This window comes from Muscardinus avellanarius, assembly GCF_963383645.1.
Source record: "Muscardinus avellanarius genome assembly, chromosome: 15".
In the NCBI taxonomy this organism is placed as follows: domain Eukaryota; kingdom Metazoa; phylum Chordata; class Mammalia; order Rodentia; family Gliridae; genus Muscardinus; species Muscardinus avellanarius.
The window spans coordinates 37,505,039-37,524,227 of NC_137801.1; the positions used below are offsets into that span (position 1 = coordinate 37,505,039).

The 19,189-nt window shown below is 37.2% G+C and overlaps 1 protein-coding gene across 1 annotated transcript in view; it reads left to right on the top strand.

The window, feature by feature from the left end:
- DYNC2LI1 (dynein cytoplasmic 2 light intermediate chain 1) overlaps positions 1-18,959 on the top strand; it is a gene marked incomplete at both ends in the record, with an annotated part of 39,891 nt that extends 20,932 nt beyond the window's left edge. Inside the window, 8 exons of the mRNA XM_080711359.1 lie at positions 461-647; positions 1,723-1,791; positions 2,363-2,440; positions 5,241-5,317; positions 6,153-6,223; positions 9,416-9,513; positions 10,818-10,910; positions 18,897-18,959. Of these exons, the coding sequence (XP_080567485.1) occupies positions 461-647; positions 1,723-1,791; positions 2,363-2,440; positions 5,241-5,317; positions 6,153-6,223; positions 9,416-9,513; positions 10,818-10,910; positions 18,897-18,959 (736 nt within the window). The remainder of the gene's footprint in view (positions 1-460; positions 648-1,722; positions 1,792-2,362; positions 2,441-5,240; positions 5,318-6,152; positions 6,224-9,415; positions 9,514-10,817; positions 10,911-18,896) is intronic.
- Between the last annotated feature and the right edge of the window lie 230 nt (positions 18,960-19,189).

Consider the following 19,189-nt stretch of genomic DNA (forward strand, 5'->3'; position numbering starts at 1 on the left):
TGGGAGGCTGAGACAGGAGGATCGCACAGGTTCTCGGCCAGCCTCAGCTACTTACTGAGGCTCTCAGCAACTTAGTGAGACCCTGTTTCCAAATAAAATATAGAATAGGTCTGGGAGTATAGCCCGGAGGTAGAAAGCTGGGTTCTACCCCCAGTACTACCTAAACAAACAAACAAACAAACAAACATGGCATTGTTGGACCCAATTGCCTGAAGAATCTCTGTTTGAACTGGATTATTTTTAGTTCAAACCTTCAGTGCCACTATTGGTTATAATACTGAAATAGCATTAGAGAAAAATGTTGGAATATATAAGGCTATAACTTGCAAAATTTTTTGGTCTAGTGTAAGGCTATTTTTCTTAAGCTATAACATTTCCTTAGATAATTTTCAGTACACTAGGGCTTCAAAATGATCATTCTTTTGAGTCATTTTATAATGATTTTTAAACATTTATTCAGGACATTTTCTATTGTTCTTGTTTTGGATCTTTCAAAACCTAATGACCTTTGGCCCACAATGGAAAATCTGTTGCAAGCTACAAAAAGCCATGTGGATAGAGTGATGATGAAACTGGGGAGGACACATTCTAAAGCAGCTTCTGAAATGAGGCAGAAGATGTGGAGTAACATGCAGAAGGACCATCCTGTGAGTCGCTCTTGGGTTTATTCCTGGAATCTTGAGCCCTAGACGTAGTTAACATCACAACTTCTGCAGGTTTTTATGCATGGCTTGAAATTCATTTGATGTAGATGAACCTGTTCACTGGAAAATTATAGCATTTAGTAAAACCTCAGTAAGAGCAAAACAAGGGAAAAGATTATTTATGTCTTCTTGTTAGACATGTACTTTGATTGTTGTGGCTTATTACACCAATCAAAAGCAATAGAGTTTTAAAGAGGTAGCTTGATAATGATTTTATAATTTCTGTAAAATGAAGATGAAAAACTAGACTCTACTGAAGTTACCAGCAAAGATTAGATGGAGCTACACATTTAAACAAGGAGCAGTTTCCCCAGCGTGACTGTCACGCTATAGTTTACATTCGTTTAGTGTGTGTCACATATTCACTATCTTATGATCATCTGACAGCTAATTGAATTATAAAGTTACTATAGTGGTAACACAAGTTCTTTAAATATAGCACGAATATCACCATCTAGAAAACTAAAGAGCAGAATTTTATATTGCCTAGTATTTATATGCATATATTTTACATAAAAAATATGAGAATAAGCCAGGCGTGGTAGCTCATGCCTGTAATCCCAGGACTTGGGAGACTGAGATAGGAGGAATGGAGGTTTGAGGACAACCTTAGCAATGTAGTGAGACCCAGCAACCCAGTGAGACCCTATTTCAAAACAAATCAACAAAAAATGAATAAATAAAAAGGGCTAGGGAGTAGCTCAGAGGTAGAATGTCCCTGGGTTTAATTCCTGGTACCACAAGGAGGAAGGAAAGGAGGGAAGGAGGCAGGGGAAGGCCCATGTAATCTAAATGCTATTGCAACAGCTAACATAAAATAGAAAAAAAAAATCCTGAAGAGGATATGTTGTATATAAGGAAATAAAATGGCAGAATAAGGAAAAGAGTAAATGTCATAGTAATTTAGGATATTTAGAGACTGAAATGGTGCATTTCTGGAAGTCAATAGAAATTTGCAAGCACATAAGCACATGGTAATAAATAATTACAGTAAACCAACTAAATAATTTATTAACAGGATCGTGAATTAATTGACCCATTTCCAATACCTCTGGTCATAATTGGAAGTAAATACGATGTCTTTCAGGTAAGTCCTTCTACTTCCACTGAGCTGCTTGTGCCTGCATATCTACGCTTTATGGAAGAGGTACAAAAATAATGACGAAATAAGAAAATTAGCTTTGAGAAGAGGGATGGGTTAAGGAGTCACACACATCTTAAAGCTTCTAGAAAAGAAGGTGCAGTTGGGACAGAGAAAATAAATATCGTGGTTAGAATGGGGATAAGGCAGAAGATTTAAAAAATGAATCTTCAACCACTGAGGGATAGGACTTAACTACCCAACTTTTAAATTGAAGAAAGTAGAAAATGAGTTTCTTCTTATCTGCACTTCTCAGAAAATCCTTAGGGTATTCCACACTATGAAATGTGTGCTTATATCTGAATTCTGTTGAGCTAAGTGTTTAAACAAAGAAAAGATGTGATAGTGGGGCTCGAGAAGGCTGCAGCTCTTGTCCAATCTCTGCAGAAACATATCAAGGTGATGAGATCCTACTCCTCAGGGCGGCTTTTAAAAAATAAGATTAATCTGCTTCTGCATTGAATAATTTGCTTCTTCCTCAACTTGTCTTTCTCTTTTTAATAAACTATTTCTACAGGATTTTGACTCTGAGAAGAGAAAGGTAATATGCAAGACACTTCGATTTGTTGCACATTATTATGGAGCATCATTAATGGTTTGTACATTTCCTACCCTTTGAGTTCAAGGGGAGAGTACCAAATTTGGAAAAATCGGCAGCTTGATGCCTAGCTATGAATAATAAGTGCTTTTGCTAGTGCACTTGGTCCCCTTCTTTCCTCTTTCTACTTCCTGCTGGAGTATTGAATAATGTGTCTATGGAACACTATGCTAGATGGCCTCCCCTTTCTTTGGAGCAAAAATTTTATTTATTTTTCAGTTCAATTCCTTGATTTTTTTTATTGGGTTATTTAAATTATTATTTTTTAAATAAAATTTTATTGGTGCATTGTAGTCATACATCTTAATGGAATTAAAACTTGTGGAGATATACATGCATACATCACCCAATCAACCCCTACCCAATCCCTAACCCCTTCCCTCCCCCTCCCTCCTTCCCATGGAGCAAAAGTTTTAAATTGAGCTGGGCATGGTGGTGCACACCTATAATCCCAATACTTGATTATATTCTGAGACAGAAGGATGGCAGATTCAAGGCTAGTCTCAGCAACGTGGCAATTTTTAAAATTAAAAATATAAAAGGCTGGGGTTGTAGCTCAGAGATTGAATGCCTGACTTCAATCCCCTACCAAAAAAAGAAAAAAAAATAGTTCTAAATTGCTCATAGCCATAAGTCCTTATCAAGTTATAGGGGTAGATTGGAGTATGCTTATTCACTTTTACTTTTGCTTTAAGAATTAGAATGTCTGTACCCCTAATAGAAAAACAATGCCTTTAACAATAGTGGTGGTTTTTTTTAGTTAAAAAAATACACTGTCTTTTGTAGAGGTTAAAAACATGAATTCTATAGTCATGATGCTGGGGTTCAAATCTCAGGGGGACCATTTACTAGGCATGTGAATTTAGTCAAGTCATTTAGCCTCACTTAAGCCTCCCTCTTGTCCCAGGTAAAATGGATAAAAATAGTACCTTTTCATAGGATACTTAGGAGTATTAGCAAAGGGCATACACATGAAATGCTGAGCATGGGTCCTGAACAAAGCATTACTCAGTCAGTTTAGGTTATTATAAATACTGTTAGTACTGTTGTTGTGATTTTACATAGCAGAACCAAATTTTGCTGAATATCTTTTAAAGAAAAGGGACTGGGGATGTGAGTTGGTCATGGGTGCTCCTTTTCCTTCAAATTAAAGCACTCAGAGGAACATAGAGAAAATCCCTTCATGACTAGAAAGTTATAACTGAAAATATAATGTAGATCTTATTATCTATTATGTATATGTACGATGTATATTTTCATGTATATGTATATTTTCATGTATATATATTTATATATTTTATATATAAAAATAAAATATATATTATATGTATTATATATATTATATATTTTTTCATGTATATATATATATTATATATCAAAACATACCAAATACATTTTATTAGGTATTTTCTTAAAAATCACCACCTTTTATGTTTGAACTATATTTGCATATATATTACATTGACAGAGTACTTTGGGAAATATTTACTACTATTTTGAAAATAGAGAATTTACTCAAAATAAGAAAGAACTTCCTAACACTACCATTATCTGAAAATAGAATGAGTTGCCTCAGGAAATAATGAGTTCCTGGTGTTGTGTTGCAGCAGGAGGTCTAAGTATATGGAGATTGTTTTATAGGTGATTGAGTCAGCAGATAGAAGAGGCGGCTTAATAAACTTCTAGTGTTCTCCTAGCCCTACATTCTGTGAAATATATTAATAATTAGGTTTTCCCTCTCCCATGTAATTTAATAAACATAGTATGATAAAAATGAAATTTTATATAATTAACACATTTACAATATAATAAATGAAATTAACTAGAGCAGTGTGTTTTCAGATTCAATTGAAGTTTTCTGTATACATATTTAAACACTCATACGAAGCATTAAAATGATCTCAGTGCTTTCTTTTAAGTAAATGTATCAGATCTTCTAAATCCACAAAGCATTTTCCTTTGTATAACTTTTCCTGGGAAGCCTGTGCTTTTTCTAAAATGAAGGTTATGGCATGGCATTGCCATTGGAACCAGAAAATTGATATCTAGCTTTCATAATTATATTTCATTTTAGTTTAAGATTGTCTTTCCAGTTTGGCTCCAAATCCTTCTGCTTTGTCTCTGAATGACTTGGTATATTTAAAAAAAATCAAATCTAGGCTTAAGAGATTTATAGGGTAACCATATGTCCTGGTTTTCACTTAATGTGAAACTCAGTAAGAATATTCAGTAGCGTATTTTCAGTCTCCAAAGGCAGTTGTACCATTTTGTATCTCCCACACTGACCGCTTTGAAGGAGGCAGTACTCCCCTGGATGTAAGAGTTATTATTTTTCCTGTATAGCTCTTATTTTCTAACCAACCCAAGTGCATTTTGGTAATTTTTCCTTTAGACCATAAAAAGTATGTTTACGTATTTTACTTTTGTTACATAAGCTAACATATGCTTACATATGTTACTTATGTTACACACACACTGTAAAATACACATATGCACACACACTTATATATGCTTAAAAATTATTTGACAATGATCATGATTCCTTTGAGTGCTACAATGATTAGTGCATAAACACAAGTCCTTTTCCCAACATGCACTCATGAAGTTTGAAGAATTAGTTAAATTTACCATGATTTCTTTATTCAGATTTTGTTCTATCCACTGAAATTTGTTGGGCAAATAAATTGTAATCCTATCTGCAGTCCATACTTCTTCAAAACCATATGTATTTTACCTGTTTCTGGAATTGGAAGACAGAACATATCATTTATTCTTCTTTTTTTTTCTTTTTATAAAGTTTACCAGTAAATCAGAAGCTCTATTACTAAAAATACGTGGAGTTATCAACCAGTTAGCATTTGGCATTGATAAAAGGTACTGTTAAAATATTTTTATATTCTTTTATTTTGTTACTTTATTTGCCAGTATTGTCTCATTTGATTATTGTTCTCAGAAGCCTTTTGTTTCTTCACAAGGAAAGCACCCCAGATGATGCTTCTTAAAGGGATAATTTATTATCTCCTGTTTCTTATATTGTTTAATTATTTCTTTCTCTCTCTTTTTTTTTGTGGCACTGGGAATTGACCTATAAGCATTCTACCTTTAAGCTACACCCCAGTTCTATTTTTTTATTCTTTATTTTGAAACAGGGTCTTACTAAGTTGTAGAGGGCCACATTAAGTAGCTGAGGCTGGACGTGAACCCGTGATCTCCTGTCCCAGCCTCCCAAGTACTAAGATTACAAGCATGTGCCACCATGCAAATTTTACAACTAAAATATTATGTAATATTTGTTTGAAACTAGAATAAATGAATGCTATTAAACATGTTCCCCAATTTTTTTTACTACTTTTCTCCCATTTTAATAGCTTCCCCCCATTACTACTTTGTATATCAATTTGAAATGAAAATTTTAATATGTAGCTTACTTAGCTGTGCTATTTTCTTGGTCTGAATTTAAGGTACCGTGGGTCTGTCACTTTTTTTGCTGGAAAACCTTTATTCATGCTGTACTTAAAATATATTTTGTCTTTTCTTTTTGGTACATGCTTTAATTTTTGAAATCACTTAAATTAATATTCACTTGTTCATTTGGAGAATTGTTTTTATCAGTTTCTAGATATGAAACCTGATTATCATGTTTACAGTACAGTGTAGCAGCGTATTTGATTGTTAAACTAAATTAGAATCTTTTTTCTTCTCCATGTAGCAAATCAATATGTGTGGATCAGAATAAACCGCTGTTTATTACAGCAGGATTGGATTCTTTATGTCAAATAGGTTGGTGAACTTATTAAGATTGTTCAATCTTTTTTTAATTGCTTATTGATTTTATCCTACTACCTGTTCCCTTTGTCTTCACCATTCCATGATTTCTTATTTCATTATTACTGCAGTTAGTTCGTGCACATTTATTTATATGCCCAGTATTGGTGCAACGTGAATCACATTGACACATTTGTGATAGAAGAGATGTTACCGCGTAAGAGACTGATTTCTGATCTCTAGTCCACTAAAAAATTTGCATATGATTTTTGTTTCAATTTCCAAGTACGTTTAAATTTTAGCTCCTTAGACAGGAGTGGTGGCACACACACACCTGTAATCCCAGTACTTGGGAGGCTGAGACAAAGGATCCAGGTTCGAGGATAGTCTTAGCAACTAGTGAAACTCTCAGTCTAGTGAGACCCTATTAAAAAAAAAAAAATTAGGTCTGGGGGTGTAGCTTGGAGGTAGAATGTCCCTGGGTTACACACACACACACACACACACACACACACACACACACACACAATTAGTTCCTTGAGTTTAGAAGAAACAAGGATTATATGTTATAAATTCAAAGATGCATATAAATATAAGAGATTGAAGTGACAGAATAAATAAAGAATACAGTTGTACCAGTTAGGTATGGCTTAATTTTTCATGATAAAAATAGCTTGTTTTATCTAGAGGACATATTTCCTAATCTCACAGAAACCACAGTCTTGTTCATCAGAAGGAAGTTTAAGAGCATATATATCAAACCCCTTATGTTTCTTCAGAGCTAGTTATTTTGGGTTTTGGCTTTGGTTTTAGTTGTTGTTGTATTGCAGTGCTGAGGATTGAATCCAGGGGCATTCTACCTCCATAACTCCAGCCTTATTTTTTATTCTTTTGAAACAGTATCTTACTAAGTTGTGGAGGGCCTAAGTAGCTGAGGCTGGCTGCAGACCTACGATCTTCCTGTCTCAGCCTCCCAAGTACTGAGATCACAAGTGATTGCCACCATACCCGGCTAAGGAGCTAAAATTTAAAAGTACTTGGAAATTGAGGGGAAAAAATATGTGCAAATTTTTTAGTGGACTAGAGATCAGCACACTGGGGCTTTTTTTTTTTTTTTAAATGAAACTCTTTTGAGCCGGATGTGGTGGCACACGCTTGTAATCCCTGCGCTCGGGAGGTGGAGACAGGAGGATCGCGCAGCTTCAAAGCCAGCTGCGCTGGTTTAAGAGACCCTGTTTCCAAATAAAAAATAAGTATAAAATAGGTCTGGGAGTGTAGCCCAGAGGTAGAAGGGCTTCCAGGAACCCCAGTACCACCAAAAATAAATAAATAAAATAAATAAATAAATCTCTTTGGGCCTACAAATTTATTGGAAGTGATAGTTTGATTTGAACACGCGAATGTTCTTTCCCTTTTGTATTTCCCATCCTCCATTGCTTAGATGCTAAAGGTGACTGGACTTCAAATGTAGAGACATTTGTAATGAGATTATAGATTGAATTGCAATGAAAGGCATAGGGATGGTTTTGCCTAATGAACTGTCATGAAGACTTATTTTTGTACATAGCATCTAGCACCAACCTAATTTTAGTAGCAGTGAGGATCGCCGTATGTACTGATAGAAAATGCTGATGAAATTCCTTTGCCCGTGTGAGTAGTAGAGGTCAGAAAAGGGTTAATATTGCTGGCTTCAAAAACCCCGAGCTCAGACCTCATCAAAATTAAAAACTCTTATACTGTGAAAGCCCATGTGAAGATGGAAAGACATGCTACAGTCTGTGAAAGAAGTAGGTACATCTCACACACACACACACACACACACACACACACACACACACACACACACACACGAATATAAGTAAAACTTGGCAAAGCAGAATAAGATCAGCCTTTCTCACCAAAGTGGTAAGGAGGTTCTAGAACGTCAACAGTGAACCAGTTTTGGTTAAGAATATAGATGATAGAATAAAAAAAAAATCTCAGGTTATAGATTGAAAATTACTAGAAAAGAGCAAGTTTTATAATTTTTCAAGTTAAACTATGCATGTAACATATAAATACATTTTTCCCTATAAAAAGTTAAAATAGTGCATATAAGGCACAAGTTTGTTATATAGCTTCCCAGTTTTCTCTGTACTCACACACATGCTATGTAGCATAGAAAAAGCTATTTGTGTGTGGGGTTTTTTTTTCCAGTACTAGGGATGGAACCCTTGAGCATTCTACCTCTGATCTATTTTTTATTCTTTATTTTGAAACAGGGTCTCACTGAGTTGCAAAGGGCCTCACTAAGTAGTAGCTGAGGCTGTCCGCGAACCACGATCCTCCTGTCTCAGCCTCCCAAATACTGGGATTACAAGTGTGTGCCACCATGCCTGACAAACTATTTATTTTAACATAATTATGTCAGTATACATCATTTTGAAATTTCCTTTTTTATTCATTATGCCTTAGTGGTTTTCTGTTGCAATGCTACATATAAACTTGTTGTTTTAGCCCCTGGAGAGTGTTACAGAGCAAGGCTGTGCATAATTTAGTTCACTATATACTCTTGATGGACAACTTGGCTGTGGTCAATTTTTTTAATATAAATGATGCTGCAGTATGCAATTCTTAACACACACATGCACAAACACACACATGCATATATGTAATTAATTACTTTTAATAGTGTAAAAACATAGGTATAGGGTGTAACAGATGAGAATTGCAGATTACTTCTTGCCTCCTCTTCTTCCATTATTAAAATATGTCCAGTGCTTGCTGAGTTAGATACAGTAAATTTTAATGGAGACTACAGTAGGGAGATGGGAAGTTAGTGATCTAAGATTTATATATTTATAAGTGGGCATGGTGGCGTACACTTGTAATCCCAGTACTAGGGAGGCTGAGACAGTGAGATCACAAGTTTGCAGCCAGCCTTAGCTACTCAGTGAGGCCCTCTGCAACTTAGTGAGACCTTGTTTCAAAATAAAAATTAAAATGGGGCTGTAGCTCAGAGGTAGGTTGAACCCTTAGGTTTAATCCCTAGTTCTGCAAAAAAAAAAGAAAGAAAGAAAGAAAAGAAAAGAAAAAAGAAAGAGAGAGAGAGAGAGAGAGAGAGAGAGAGAGAGAGAGAGGGAGGGAGAGAGAGAAAGTCATATGTTTATTGGTGGTTTGTAATGTTTTAATCAATGCAGTCACTTAGAGTCAAACTTCCAATTTTAGGGTCTCCTCCTGTTCCTGATAATGACATTGGGAAGCTTCATGCCCATTCACCGATGGAGTTATGGAAAAAGGTGTATGAAAAGCTCTTTCCACCAAAGGTATTTATTTCTGTTGTTGGGGTTTTTTTTTGTTTGTTTTTTTGTTTTGTTGCTGGGGATGGAACCCAGAAGCACACTACCTTCAATCTACACCCCCACCCCTATTTTTGATTCTTTAATTTAAAACAGCCGGGCTTGGTGGCGCACGCTTGTAATCTGTGCCTGGGAGGCAGAGACAGGAGGATTGTGCAGGTTCGAAGCCAGTCGCGCTGGTTTAAGAGACCCTGTTTCCAAATAAACAGTATAAAATAGGTCTGGGAGTGTAGCCCGGAGGTAGAAGGGCTTCCAGGAACCCCAGTGCCAAAAAAAAAAAAAAAAAAAAAACCCAGGGTCTCATAGCCGGGTGCACGCTTGTAATCCCCATGCTTGGGAGGCAGAGACAGGAGGATCACGCAGGTTCGAAGCCAGTCGCGCTGGTTTAAGAGACCCTGTTTACAAATTTTAAAAAAGTATAAAATAGGTCTGGGAGTGTAACCTGGAGGTAGAAGAGTTTCCAGGAACCCCAGTACCACCAAAAACAAAACAAAACAAAACAAAACAAAAAAAAACCAGGGTCTCACTGAGTTGCAAAGGGCCTCACTAAGTAGCTGAGGCTGGCTACGAACCGCGAACTTCCTGTCTCAGCCTCCTGAATGTTGGGATTACAAGTGTGCGTCACCACACCTGGGTATTTCTAAATGTTCTAAATCAAGAATAAAGCTATTCAACAGTTACAGAAAATATTCCAAATAGCATATTTTGATAACTTTGTTTTCTGTCTCATGCTCAAAATTCAACTAAACATTTGCTAAAAGTCTGTTGTAAATAGGCACTGTGGAGGCTAAAAGATGAATAAGACTTAGGTCCTGCCCTACTTTCATACAGACCTTTTTGGAAGCTGAGTGTGGTGGGTACACCTGCAGTCGCAGTATTTGGGAGGCTGAAACAGGAGGATCATGGGTTCATGGACAGCCTCAGCAAATGGTGAAACTCTCATCAACTTAGCAAGATCCTGTTTCAAAATAAAGATAAAAAGGGCTAGTGGGTAGCTTGGAGGTAGAATGCCCTGGGTTCAATCCCTAATACCCAAAAAACAAAAAGCCAGAGCTCTTTGGCTGTTAGAGAAAAGAAAGGCAACATATGAAAGGGCAAGGAGGCCAGAACACCTGGGGGAATTTGAAATGGGCCTCCCAGGGATGCGAGGAGGTGGGTGGTCTAGAAAGCCTTCGAAGCCAGGCCGGGGGCCGGAGCTTGGTCTGTCAGGTGGTATCCACTGGAGGTTTGAGGTTATGGGCATGAAATGTTTTGTAAAATTATAATTTCAGAGTATCAACACATTGAAAGATATCAAAGACCCTGCACGAGACCCTCAGTATGCTGAAAGTGAAGTCGACGAGATGAGAATTCAGAAGGATCAGGTATCACCCAAGCATTGACTTAATTTCATCTCAAGCTTTATTACAGGAGCTGGGATGTCTTGGGAATTCCATGTATGTTTTCCTCAATTTATTTTAACTAGTGTCTCTTTTAACTCTTAAGATTATTAAAATATTACATCTGTACTATAGAAAAAATCCTGATAGGCGTAGGGAAAAAATTTAAAGATCACTTACTCTGCCACCCAGAGATAACTTGATGTTCACATATCCTTTTTCATTTTTCTAGTTTACTTAATGTTAAAGATGGGTAGTGATTCTTACTTTGCTACTGGAGAGATATAAAATATGCTTTCATTTGTGGAATTATCTGAGAAGTTTCATTTTTCATTAAAAAATCCAGACATACTTCTTTTGCACCAGAAAAACTATCTTGTGGAGTTAAGACCTGCTCAGTGTGAAAACACATAACGATGCCTAAAAGAACCTAGTATCTCAGGAAAACGCTTAAAAGTGTAGGCTGGGGAGCTGGGCATGGTGGTACATGCCAGTGATTCCAGTATGCTTGGGAGGCTGAGACAGAAGGCTCACAGGTTCGAAGACAGCCGCAGCAACTTAGGGAAAACTCTCAGCAACATAACAAGACCCTGTTTCGAAAATTAAAAAAAAAAATGAGGCATGGTAGCACATGCTTGTAATCCCAGTACTTAGGAGGCTAGACAGGAGAATTCCAGGTTCATGGCCAGCCTCAGCATCTTAGTGAGACCCTCAGCATCTTAGTGAGATCCAGTTTCAAAATAAAGAATAAAGCCAGGCGTGGTGGCGCACGCTCGTAACCCAGCATTTGGGAGGCTGAGACCAGAGGATCGTGGTTCCTGGCCAGCCTCAGCTACTTGGGCCGTCTGCAACTTAATGAAATCCTGTTTCAAAGAATGAAAATAGGGCTGGGGGTGTAGCTCAGAGGTAGAATGACCCTGGGTTTCATCCCCAGACCTGCAAATAAATAAATAAATAAATAGAATAAAAAATAGGGCTGGGGGTGTAGGTCAGAGGTAGAATGCCCCTGTGTTCAATCCCCCATAAATTAAAATTAATTACTTAGCTAATTAATTAATTAAAAATATAATAGAGTTGGGGTATAGCACTCCTAGTTTTAGGGAATATGAATATGGAAAGTACTTGTTGAGCCTTCCTACCCCTTTTCTATATTTTTGTTAAAGGAAGCAAAATCAAGCCAGGCATGGTGGCACATACCTGAAAGCCCAATACTAGGGAGGCTGAGACAAGAGGATCACAAGTTTGAGGCCAGCCTCAGTAACTTAGGAGACCCTGTTTCAAAATAAGGGCTTTGGAAGTGAATGTATCTTGGAGGTCGGAGGTAGAATATCCCTGGGTTCATTTCCCAGTACTCCCCCCACCAAAAAAAAAAAAAAAAAAAAGCAAAAATAGGGAGGGAAGAAAGAAAGAAGGAAAAGGTTTGGATAAACAGTTATTGTTTAAGGTCTTATTAGACAACCACAGATATTTTTTGAATTTCCAATTTTAAAAATTAACTTGCTTATACTACCTAGGCCTATGATTTTATTAAACACACAGCTGAGGAGATAGCTCAGTGGTAAGACTGATTGTTTAGCATGCATGGAGCCCTGGATTCGATTTTCAGCACTGCCAAAAAGAAACAAAAAATTAAACACACAAATACTAACTCACAGGGTTATAGAAACATTTTCTTATTATCTTTTATTGAAGATGCTGTTTTAAGTATTATAGGACCCTAGATCATTTATATTTGAAAACTTCCAGAGGTTTTTAAGAGTCAGAGTAGAAACCTTTAAATGGCTCTGTAGAGCAGCCATGAAGAATTGCAGGATAAAAAAAAAGCCTTACTTGGTTAGCCGGGCGTGGCGGTGCATGCTTGTAATCCCCACATTGGGAGGCTGAGACAGGAGATCACACAGGTTCGAAGCCAGCCACATTGGCTTAAGAGACCCTGTTTCCAAAAATAAAAAAGTATAAAAAAATAGGTCTGGGAGTGTAGCTCGTAGGTAGAAGGGCTTCCAGGAACCCCAGTACCACCACCAAAAAAAAGCCTTAGTTGGGCATCGTGACACATACCTGTAATCCCAGTTCTTGGGAAGCTGAGACAGGAAGATCACATTGCAGGTTCAAGGATAGCCTCAGCAATTTAGAGAGACTCTCAACATTCTAGTAAGACCCTGTTTCAAAAACAAAAACAAAAAAAGGTTTGGAGGTATATCTCAGAGGTAGAAGAATGACCCTGGATTCAATCCCCAGTCCAAAAAAAAAAAAAAAGTAGCCATTTCATATATTCTTAGATAGTCCCAATTTCATATACAAGTCTGATATAAGAATATAAGAGTTGGTAAAGTCACCATGACTCAAATAATGCACTTATATTTTTCTCAGATCTCCTTTTAGTTTCATGTAATGAGGCACCGCATGACCTGCATTTGTATAAGGAAGCCTCGTTATAGCGAACACTCTAGACTGAACCCTGAAAGCCCGTGGGGCGGGATTTGTAGACCTCTGTGAGTTGGCCAGTCACACGGTTGCAAGGGCAAGCCGAAGACAGCTGTCTGCTGGGAGCTGTTACCAAGATTCTTTTCTTTGCACTCAGCTTTCAAGTGTCTGGAAGGTTTTACAGCTATGGCAAAGTAAGAAGCGGGCTGCACAGACAGTAGGTGAACTCACACAACTCTTATTACATACGTACCTTGGCTTCACAGATTAGTCATTGGATTCATATTTAATATTAATCAGTGTTGTCAGTGTTGATAAGAATATCTACTATATTGCATAATTATCACATTTATTAAATTCACATGCATGGTTATCACTAAAGACTACAGTGTTTCTGAGCATTTGAAAGATATGTCATGGCTCTTTGGAAGATTTCCTAGTTGTAACGTAAGAAGCATGTTAGAGAAACAGCAGAATGAACTCACATAGCACGTAATACACGTGTACCTTGGCTGTAGAGATTAGAGAACGTTATCTCTGGATTAATATATAGGAGTCAATAGTTAACTGCCATTGCTGATAAGAGTATCTGTTTATTCTGCATAGTGATCACATTTACTGAGTTCACATGCACGGGTGTTACTAAAGGGCTAGAGCGTTTCTGAGCATTGTACATTTTCACCTTAGTAACCCCACAGTGCCTGCGCCATTCTTCACTTGACTCTTGAGCCTCTCGGATAGCTGGTCGCAAATTGCCATAGGCTCTTGGCTGAGATGTTTTTAACCTACCTGAAAAGTTGCAGTATCCTAATTTTGCCTATAAAAGTTTCATTCATGTTGTTTGGCCCATGAATTGAGTTGATTTCAGAATGTCCACATCGATCCTTAATATCAGTGTGTGCTTCTGCCTTAAAGATGCCATAGTAATTTTGACACATAACAGTTTCACTGATATCAGATTCCAAAAATTCACATTCTGATATACAGATTTTAAATTCAAATATTATTTTGTGCATTCTCAAAGGAGTTTCAAGACCCTAAGTTGTCTCCAGTTGTATGCACAGTTGACTTAGGTATTAGAAAATGCTCTATAGGTGTTGAAAGATTCTTATTGATTTCCCTCTAAACATTGAAATGTACGCTTTCCTTTTGATCAGGGCAGGAGAGTCACTTCTAGTTGTGTTAGGTGAAAGTCCAGCCAGTTACCTCCAGTTCTTTTTTTGAGTTGCCATTCATCTCTTACGATGATTATTGCTACTCAGCATTTTTCAGTGAAAGTAACACCATACTCTTCAGATTTTACTTGACGTTTGGAACAATAATATTCATTTACAATAAAAGGGTATTTACCTACTTCTAAATTTTAATTCTAGCTCAGAGTTTTCCATAACTATATAAGAGTGTGTCCTTGTTTAAAAGCAGCCTGTAGCCGGGCGTGGTGGCACAGGTTTGTAATCCCCACACTTGGGAGGCGGAGACAGGAGGATCATGCAGGTTTGAAGCCAGCCACGCGCGCTGGCTTAGGAGACCCTGTTTCCAAATAAAAATGTAAAAATAGGTCTGGGAGTGTAGACCAGAGGTAGAAGGGCTTCCAGGAACCCCAGTACCAACAACAACAACAACAAAAAAGCAGCCTGTAAATGATTAAAGAATTTTAGACTGTGTGTTATGTGCCTGCACACCTTTACCCTAAATAGTTGCTTCTGATTCCTGTTCTTCTTGGGAGGAGAGAGAGAAAAGCTCATTTCATTAAAATAAAATTAATTGTGTATACCCAGTATTTGGGAGGTTGAGGTAGGAGAATTGCAGGTTCAAGGCAACCTGAGAAACTTAGTGAGACGTTTAGCAATGTAGCAAACTCTGTCTTGAAATTTAAAAAAACGGCTAGAGGTGTAGTTCAAAGGTAGAATGCTCCTGAATTTAATCCCCAATACCAAAAATATATGTGTATATATATTTACATATTTTGTAATGTATATATGTAAATAAATATGTCCTAAAATATATCATAATATATGTAAAAATATGTACATACATATATATGTGTATATATATTGAAATATATATTGTGAAAATTTCACAAATATGTATAAAAATTGCCCATGAGTCCAGGGCTGACCCTGAGCCTACAGAAAACCAGACACGATCATGTGTTTGACTCTCCTCAGTCACAAGCCCCATTATTAGTGACCTAAATAATTATCCGAAATAAACAGAAAATGAAGTTCAAGGCCTTTAAGCTTTTGTAATGAAATTAGAGCACGACACCTCCAGGGTGGAGGGATAGACTGTGACTTCTATTCAGTTTCTCCAGCACTCAGGACTTCAGGAAAGCCTCCCATGTCTTGTTGAATCCTTGGGCAAGAACATGTGTCTGTCTTTTGGCCATTATCCCTCCATTGTAGAGAAGGATCCCATTTCTGAATATCTTAGTGGAAGTCTTGGTAGTGGGGTATTTCACAGGAGCTGTCCAGAATCCATTTGCCCCTGGTCCCTACAGGTGCGTGGTGATCCTCATGACCTGTGAAACCATCCTGAACAGGTCAGATTGGTCAGAAGACCCCTTCGACCTTGCCTGCACACTAAGGGTCTTTCCTGATTAGCTCTCTTTGTTAGAATTACTGAAAGGTTTTTCTTTTGGAAGATTTCACGTAAACAAAAGAAGATACTTAATCAGTATATTCTAGATTTTGTAAATCCTCTAGTTTTAAGGCACTCCTAGTTTTAGGGAATATGAATGTAGAAAGCACTTGTTGAGCCTTCCTACTCCTTTTCTATATTTTTGTTAAAGAAAGCAAAATCAAGCTGGGCAAGCTGGCCAATACTAGGGAAGCTGAGACAGGAGGATCACAAGTTCGAGGCCAGCCTCAGCAACTTAGGGAGCTCCTGTTTCAAAATAAGGGCTAGGGAAATGTAGCTTGGAAGTTGGAGGTAGAATATCCCTGGGTTCATTTTCCAGTAACCCCCATAAAAAGCAAAAAGGAAGGGAGGGAGGGAGGGAAGGTGGGAAAAGGGAAAGAGAAAGCCACACAGAGGGGAGGAAGGAAGGACGATAGGGAGGGAGGGAAAAGGTTTGGGTAAACAGTTATTGTTTAAGGTCTTATTAGACAGCCACAGATATTTTTTGAATTTCCAATTTTAAAATTAACTTGCTTATAATACCTAGGCCTATAATTTCTTTGAACACACAGATGAGGAGATAGCTCAGTGGTAAGACTGCTGGTCTAGCACGCATGAAGTCCTGGGCTCGATTTCCAGCACTGCTAAAAATAAACAAAAATAAACACACAAATACTAACTCACAGGGTTGTAGAAAAATCCTTTATTGAAGATGCTGTTTTAAGCATCATAGGACCCTAGACCATGTATATTTGAAAACTTTCAAAGGTTTTTAAGAGGGTGGAAACTTAGTTTTGCTTTCACTTTTTAAATGGCTCTGGAAAGCAGCCATAAAGAATTACAGGATAAAGAAAGCCTTGGCAGGCACGGCGCTGCGCGTCTGTTATCTCAGTACTGGGGAGGGTGAGACTGGAGGATTGCAGCTAAGGTTTGAGGACAGCCTCACAACCTAGTGAGACCCCACTTCAAAAACAAAAATATATAAAGGCTTGAGAGTCTGCCTTGGAGGTACAATGCTCCTGGGTTCAGTTTCCAGTACAAGAAAGAAAACTGAGTGGAGGAAGAGGGCAGGCAGGCGTCTTTGTTATCACCTTAATCATTATATTGAGTTCACATGCTGGCAATACTGGAAGCCAGTGCCTCTGTGAGTCCCGAATCCCAGCAGTTACTTCCGCCTCTGCTTGTTTGACCAGTCCCATTCTCTCAGTTTACTGTCTGCAGAAGAGAGCTACATGTAGCAGAGAATTGCAAAGCAATGTCCTCACCTTTACCTTGGTAAAAGTAATTCACCTCTTCTAGTTTATGAAGAGGTTTACAATGCTAATTTGTTTCTTCTTTATAGGTTAATAATCTTTGAAACAATAAGTGGTAGATAAATGGTAAACTAAATGTAATTTATTAGAAAATGATGTGGTGGCACAAGCTTGTAATCCCAGTACTTGGGAGGCTGAGACAGGAGGATTGGAGTTCCCAGCCAGCCCCTACTACTTAGGCCTTGTTTTAAAATAAAGAATAGAAAATTGGGCTGGGGGTGTAGCTCAGAGGTAGAATGCCCCTTAGTTCAATCCCCAGCACCCCCAAATATATATATTTGAAAACTTTATAATATATACACATATGTATTTGGCATATATATATATATATATATAATATATACCAAAGTAGTATGAAGAATATTTTGAATTTATTACTATAAAAATTCTTCTAACATCCATATACAGTTTTAAAACTTTTTAATATAAATTTTGGTAATTTATAGGTATGAAAGATAATCGGCAATTTTTCTGAAAGTGAAAATGAATTTTCTTTCCATAACAAGTATGAAATTTAATATTATAGTAACCAATGGGCAGTGATAGCCTTATCTGGCAGAGAAAATACCTTTTACTTATCCAAAATAATAATATACTTGGAACATTTATTTAGATATTGAACAACATAGAGGTAGACAGGAGGAAATCCCCTTACATAGTCCCCTTATGCCAGTTGTTTCAGGCAGGATACCCACTTTGATTAAAATTTATCTTTATTTTATAAAATGTAGATTTAGATATCATTATTGAGACAGGTGTGGTGGTATACCCTTGTAATCCCAGGACTTAGGAGGCTGAGACAGGAGAATCGAGGGTTTGAGGACAGCCTTAACAAAAGAATGAGATTCTCAACAAGCTAGTGAGACCTATTTCAAAACAAAATATGAAAAAAATCTGGGGCTGTAGCTTGGAGATAGAACAACAAAATATACCGTTATTGTAAAAAAGATTCAAAAGCTGTGAAATCTGTAAAGCAGCACAGGTAGTACCCTGCCTTCTCCCTGGCTGCTGTCTGCACGTGCACAGACGTCTACCGTTACTTTTGCTCGGCTGCCTCGAGAGCGGCTTTAAGCACTCTGCTGGGGACATCTGAGTTGTCTCCGGTTGCATGCTGAGAGACAAAGATTACAAGTTTCCTCCCATGCACATCCTGTTCACAGATTTCCTTCCATGCACATCCTGTTCACGTCGTTATAATTTTGTATTATGAATTTCTAAAAGTAGAATCACTGGATTGAACGATATAAGCATCTTAAATATGATATTTTGCCAGCTTCAACCAAGTCTTTGACAGGAGCTGAATAGCAATTAAAAATAAGATGGCTGTTCAATATTTAAAATATGACAAATGTTTTATTAGTTGAAAGACAATTTATATCTGCTATGTAACATATCATTTTGTCTGAAACTTTAATAAATTCATCTCTGCTTAGACCACAGAGACTTTGAAGATTGTATTTCTAGAAAATAAACCCTTAGAACAATCACTTACAAATTACTTATCAGGACTGTGGAGGATGACAGTGCCGTGGAGAGATTCGAAGGCAGTGTTAAGGTGCCTCCTTGAATTTGTAAGGTTGATTTTCCTTAAAGTGATACGTATTTTTTGTTTCAGGAACTGGAGCAGTACAAGCGAAGTTCTTCAAAGTCCTGGAAACAAATTGACCTGGATCCTTGAACCTGTCAACTATTTTCTATTTATTTACTTTTGCCAGAGCCAAATAAGATTATTTTCTTAATTGTTGTGGCTATATGTGAAACAAGATGTATAATTTGTTAGAAGAAAAGCTGAATTTCTTGTTCTAGTGCAACTCCCTGGATGTTTTGGAGCCTTTTAGGAGGGAAAATTTTATAACTACATGTTTTTATTTTATTTTATTTTATTTTATTTTATTTTATTTTATTTTG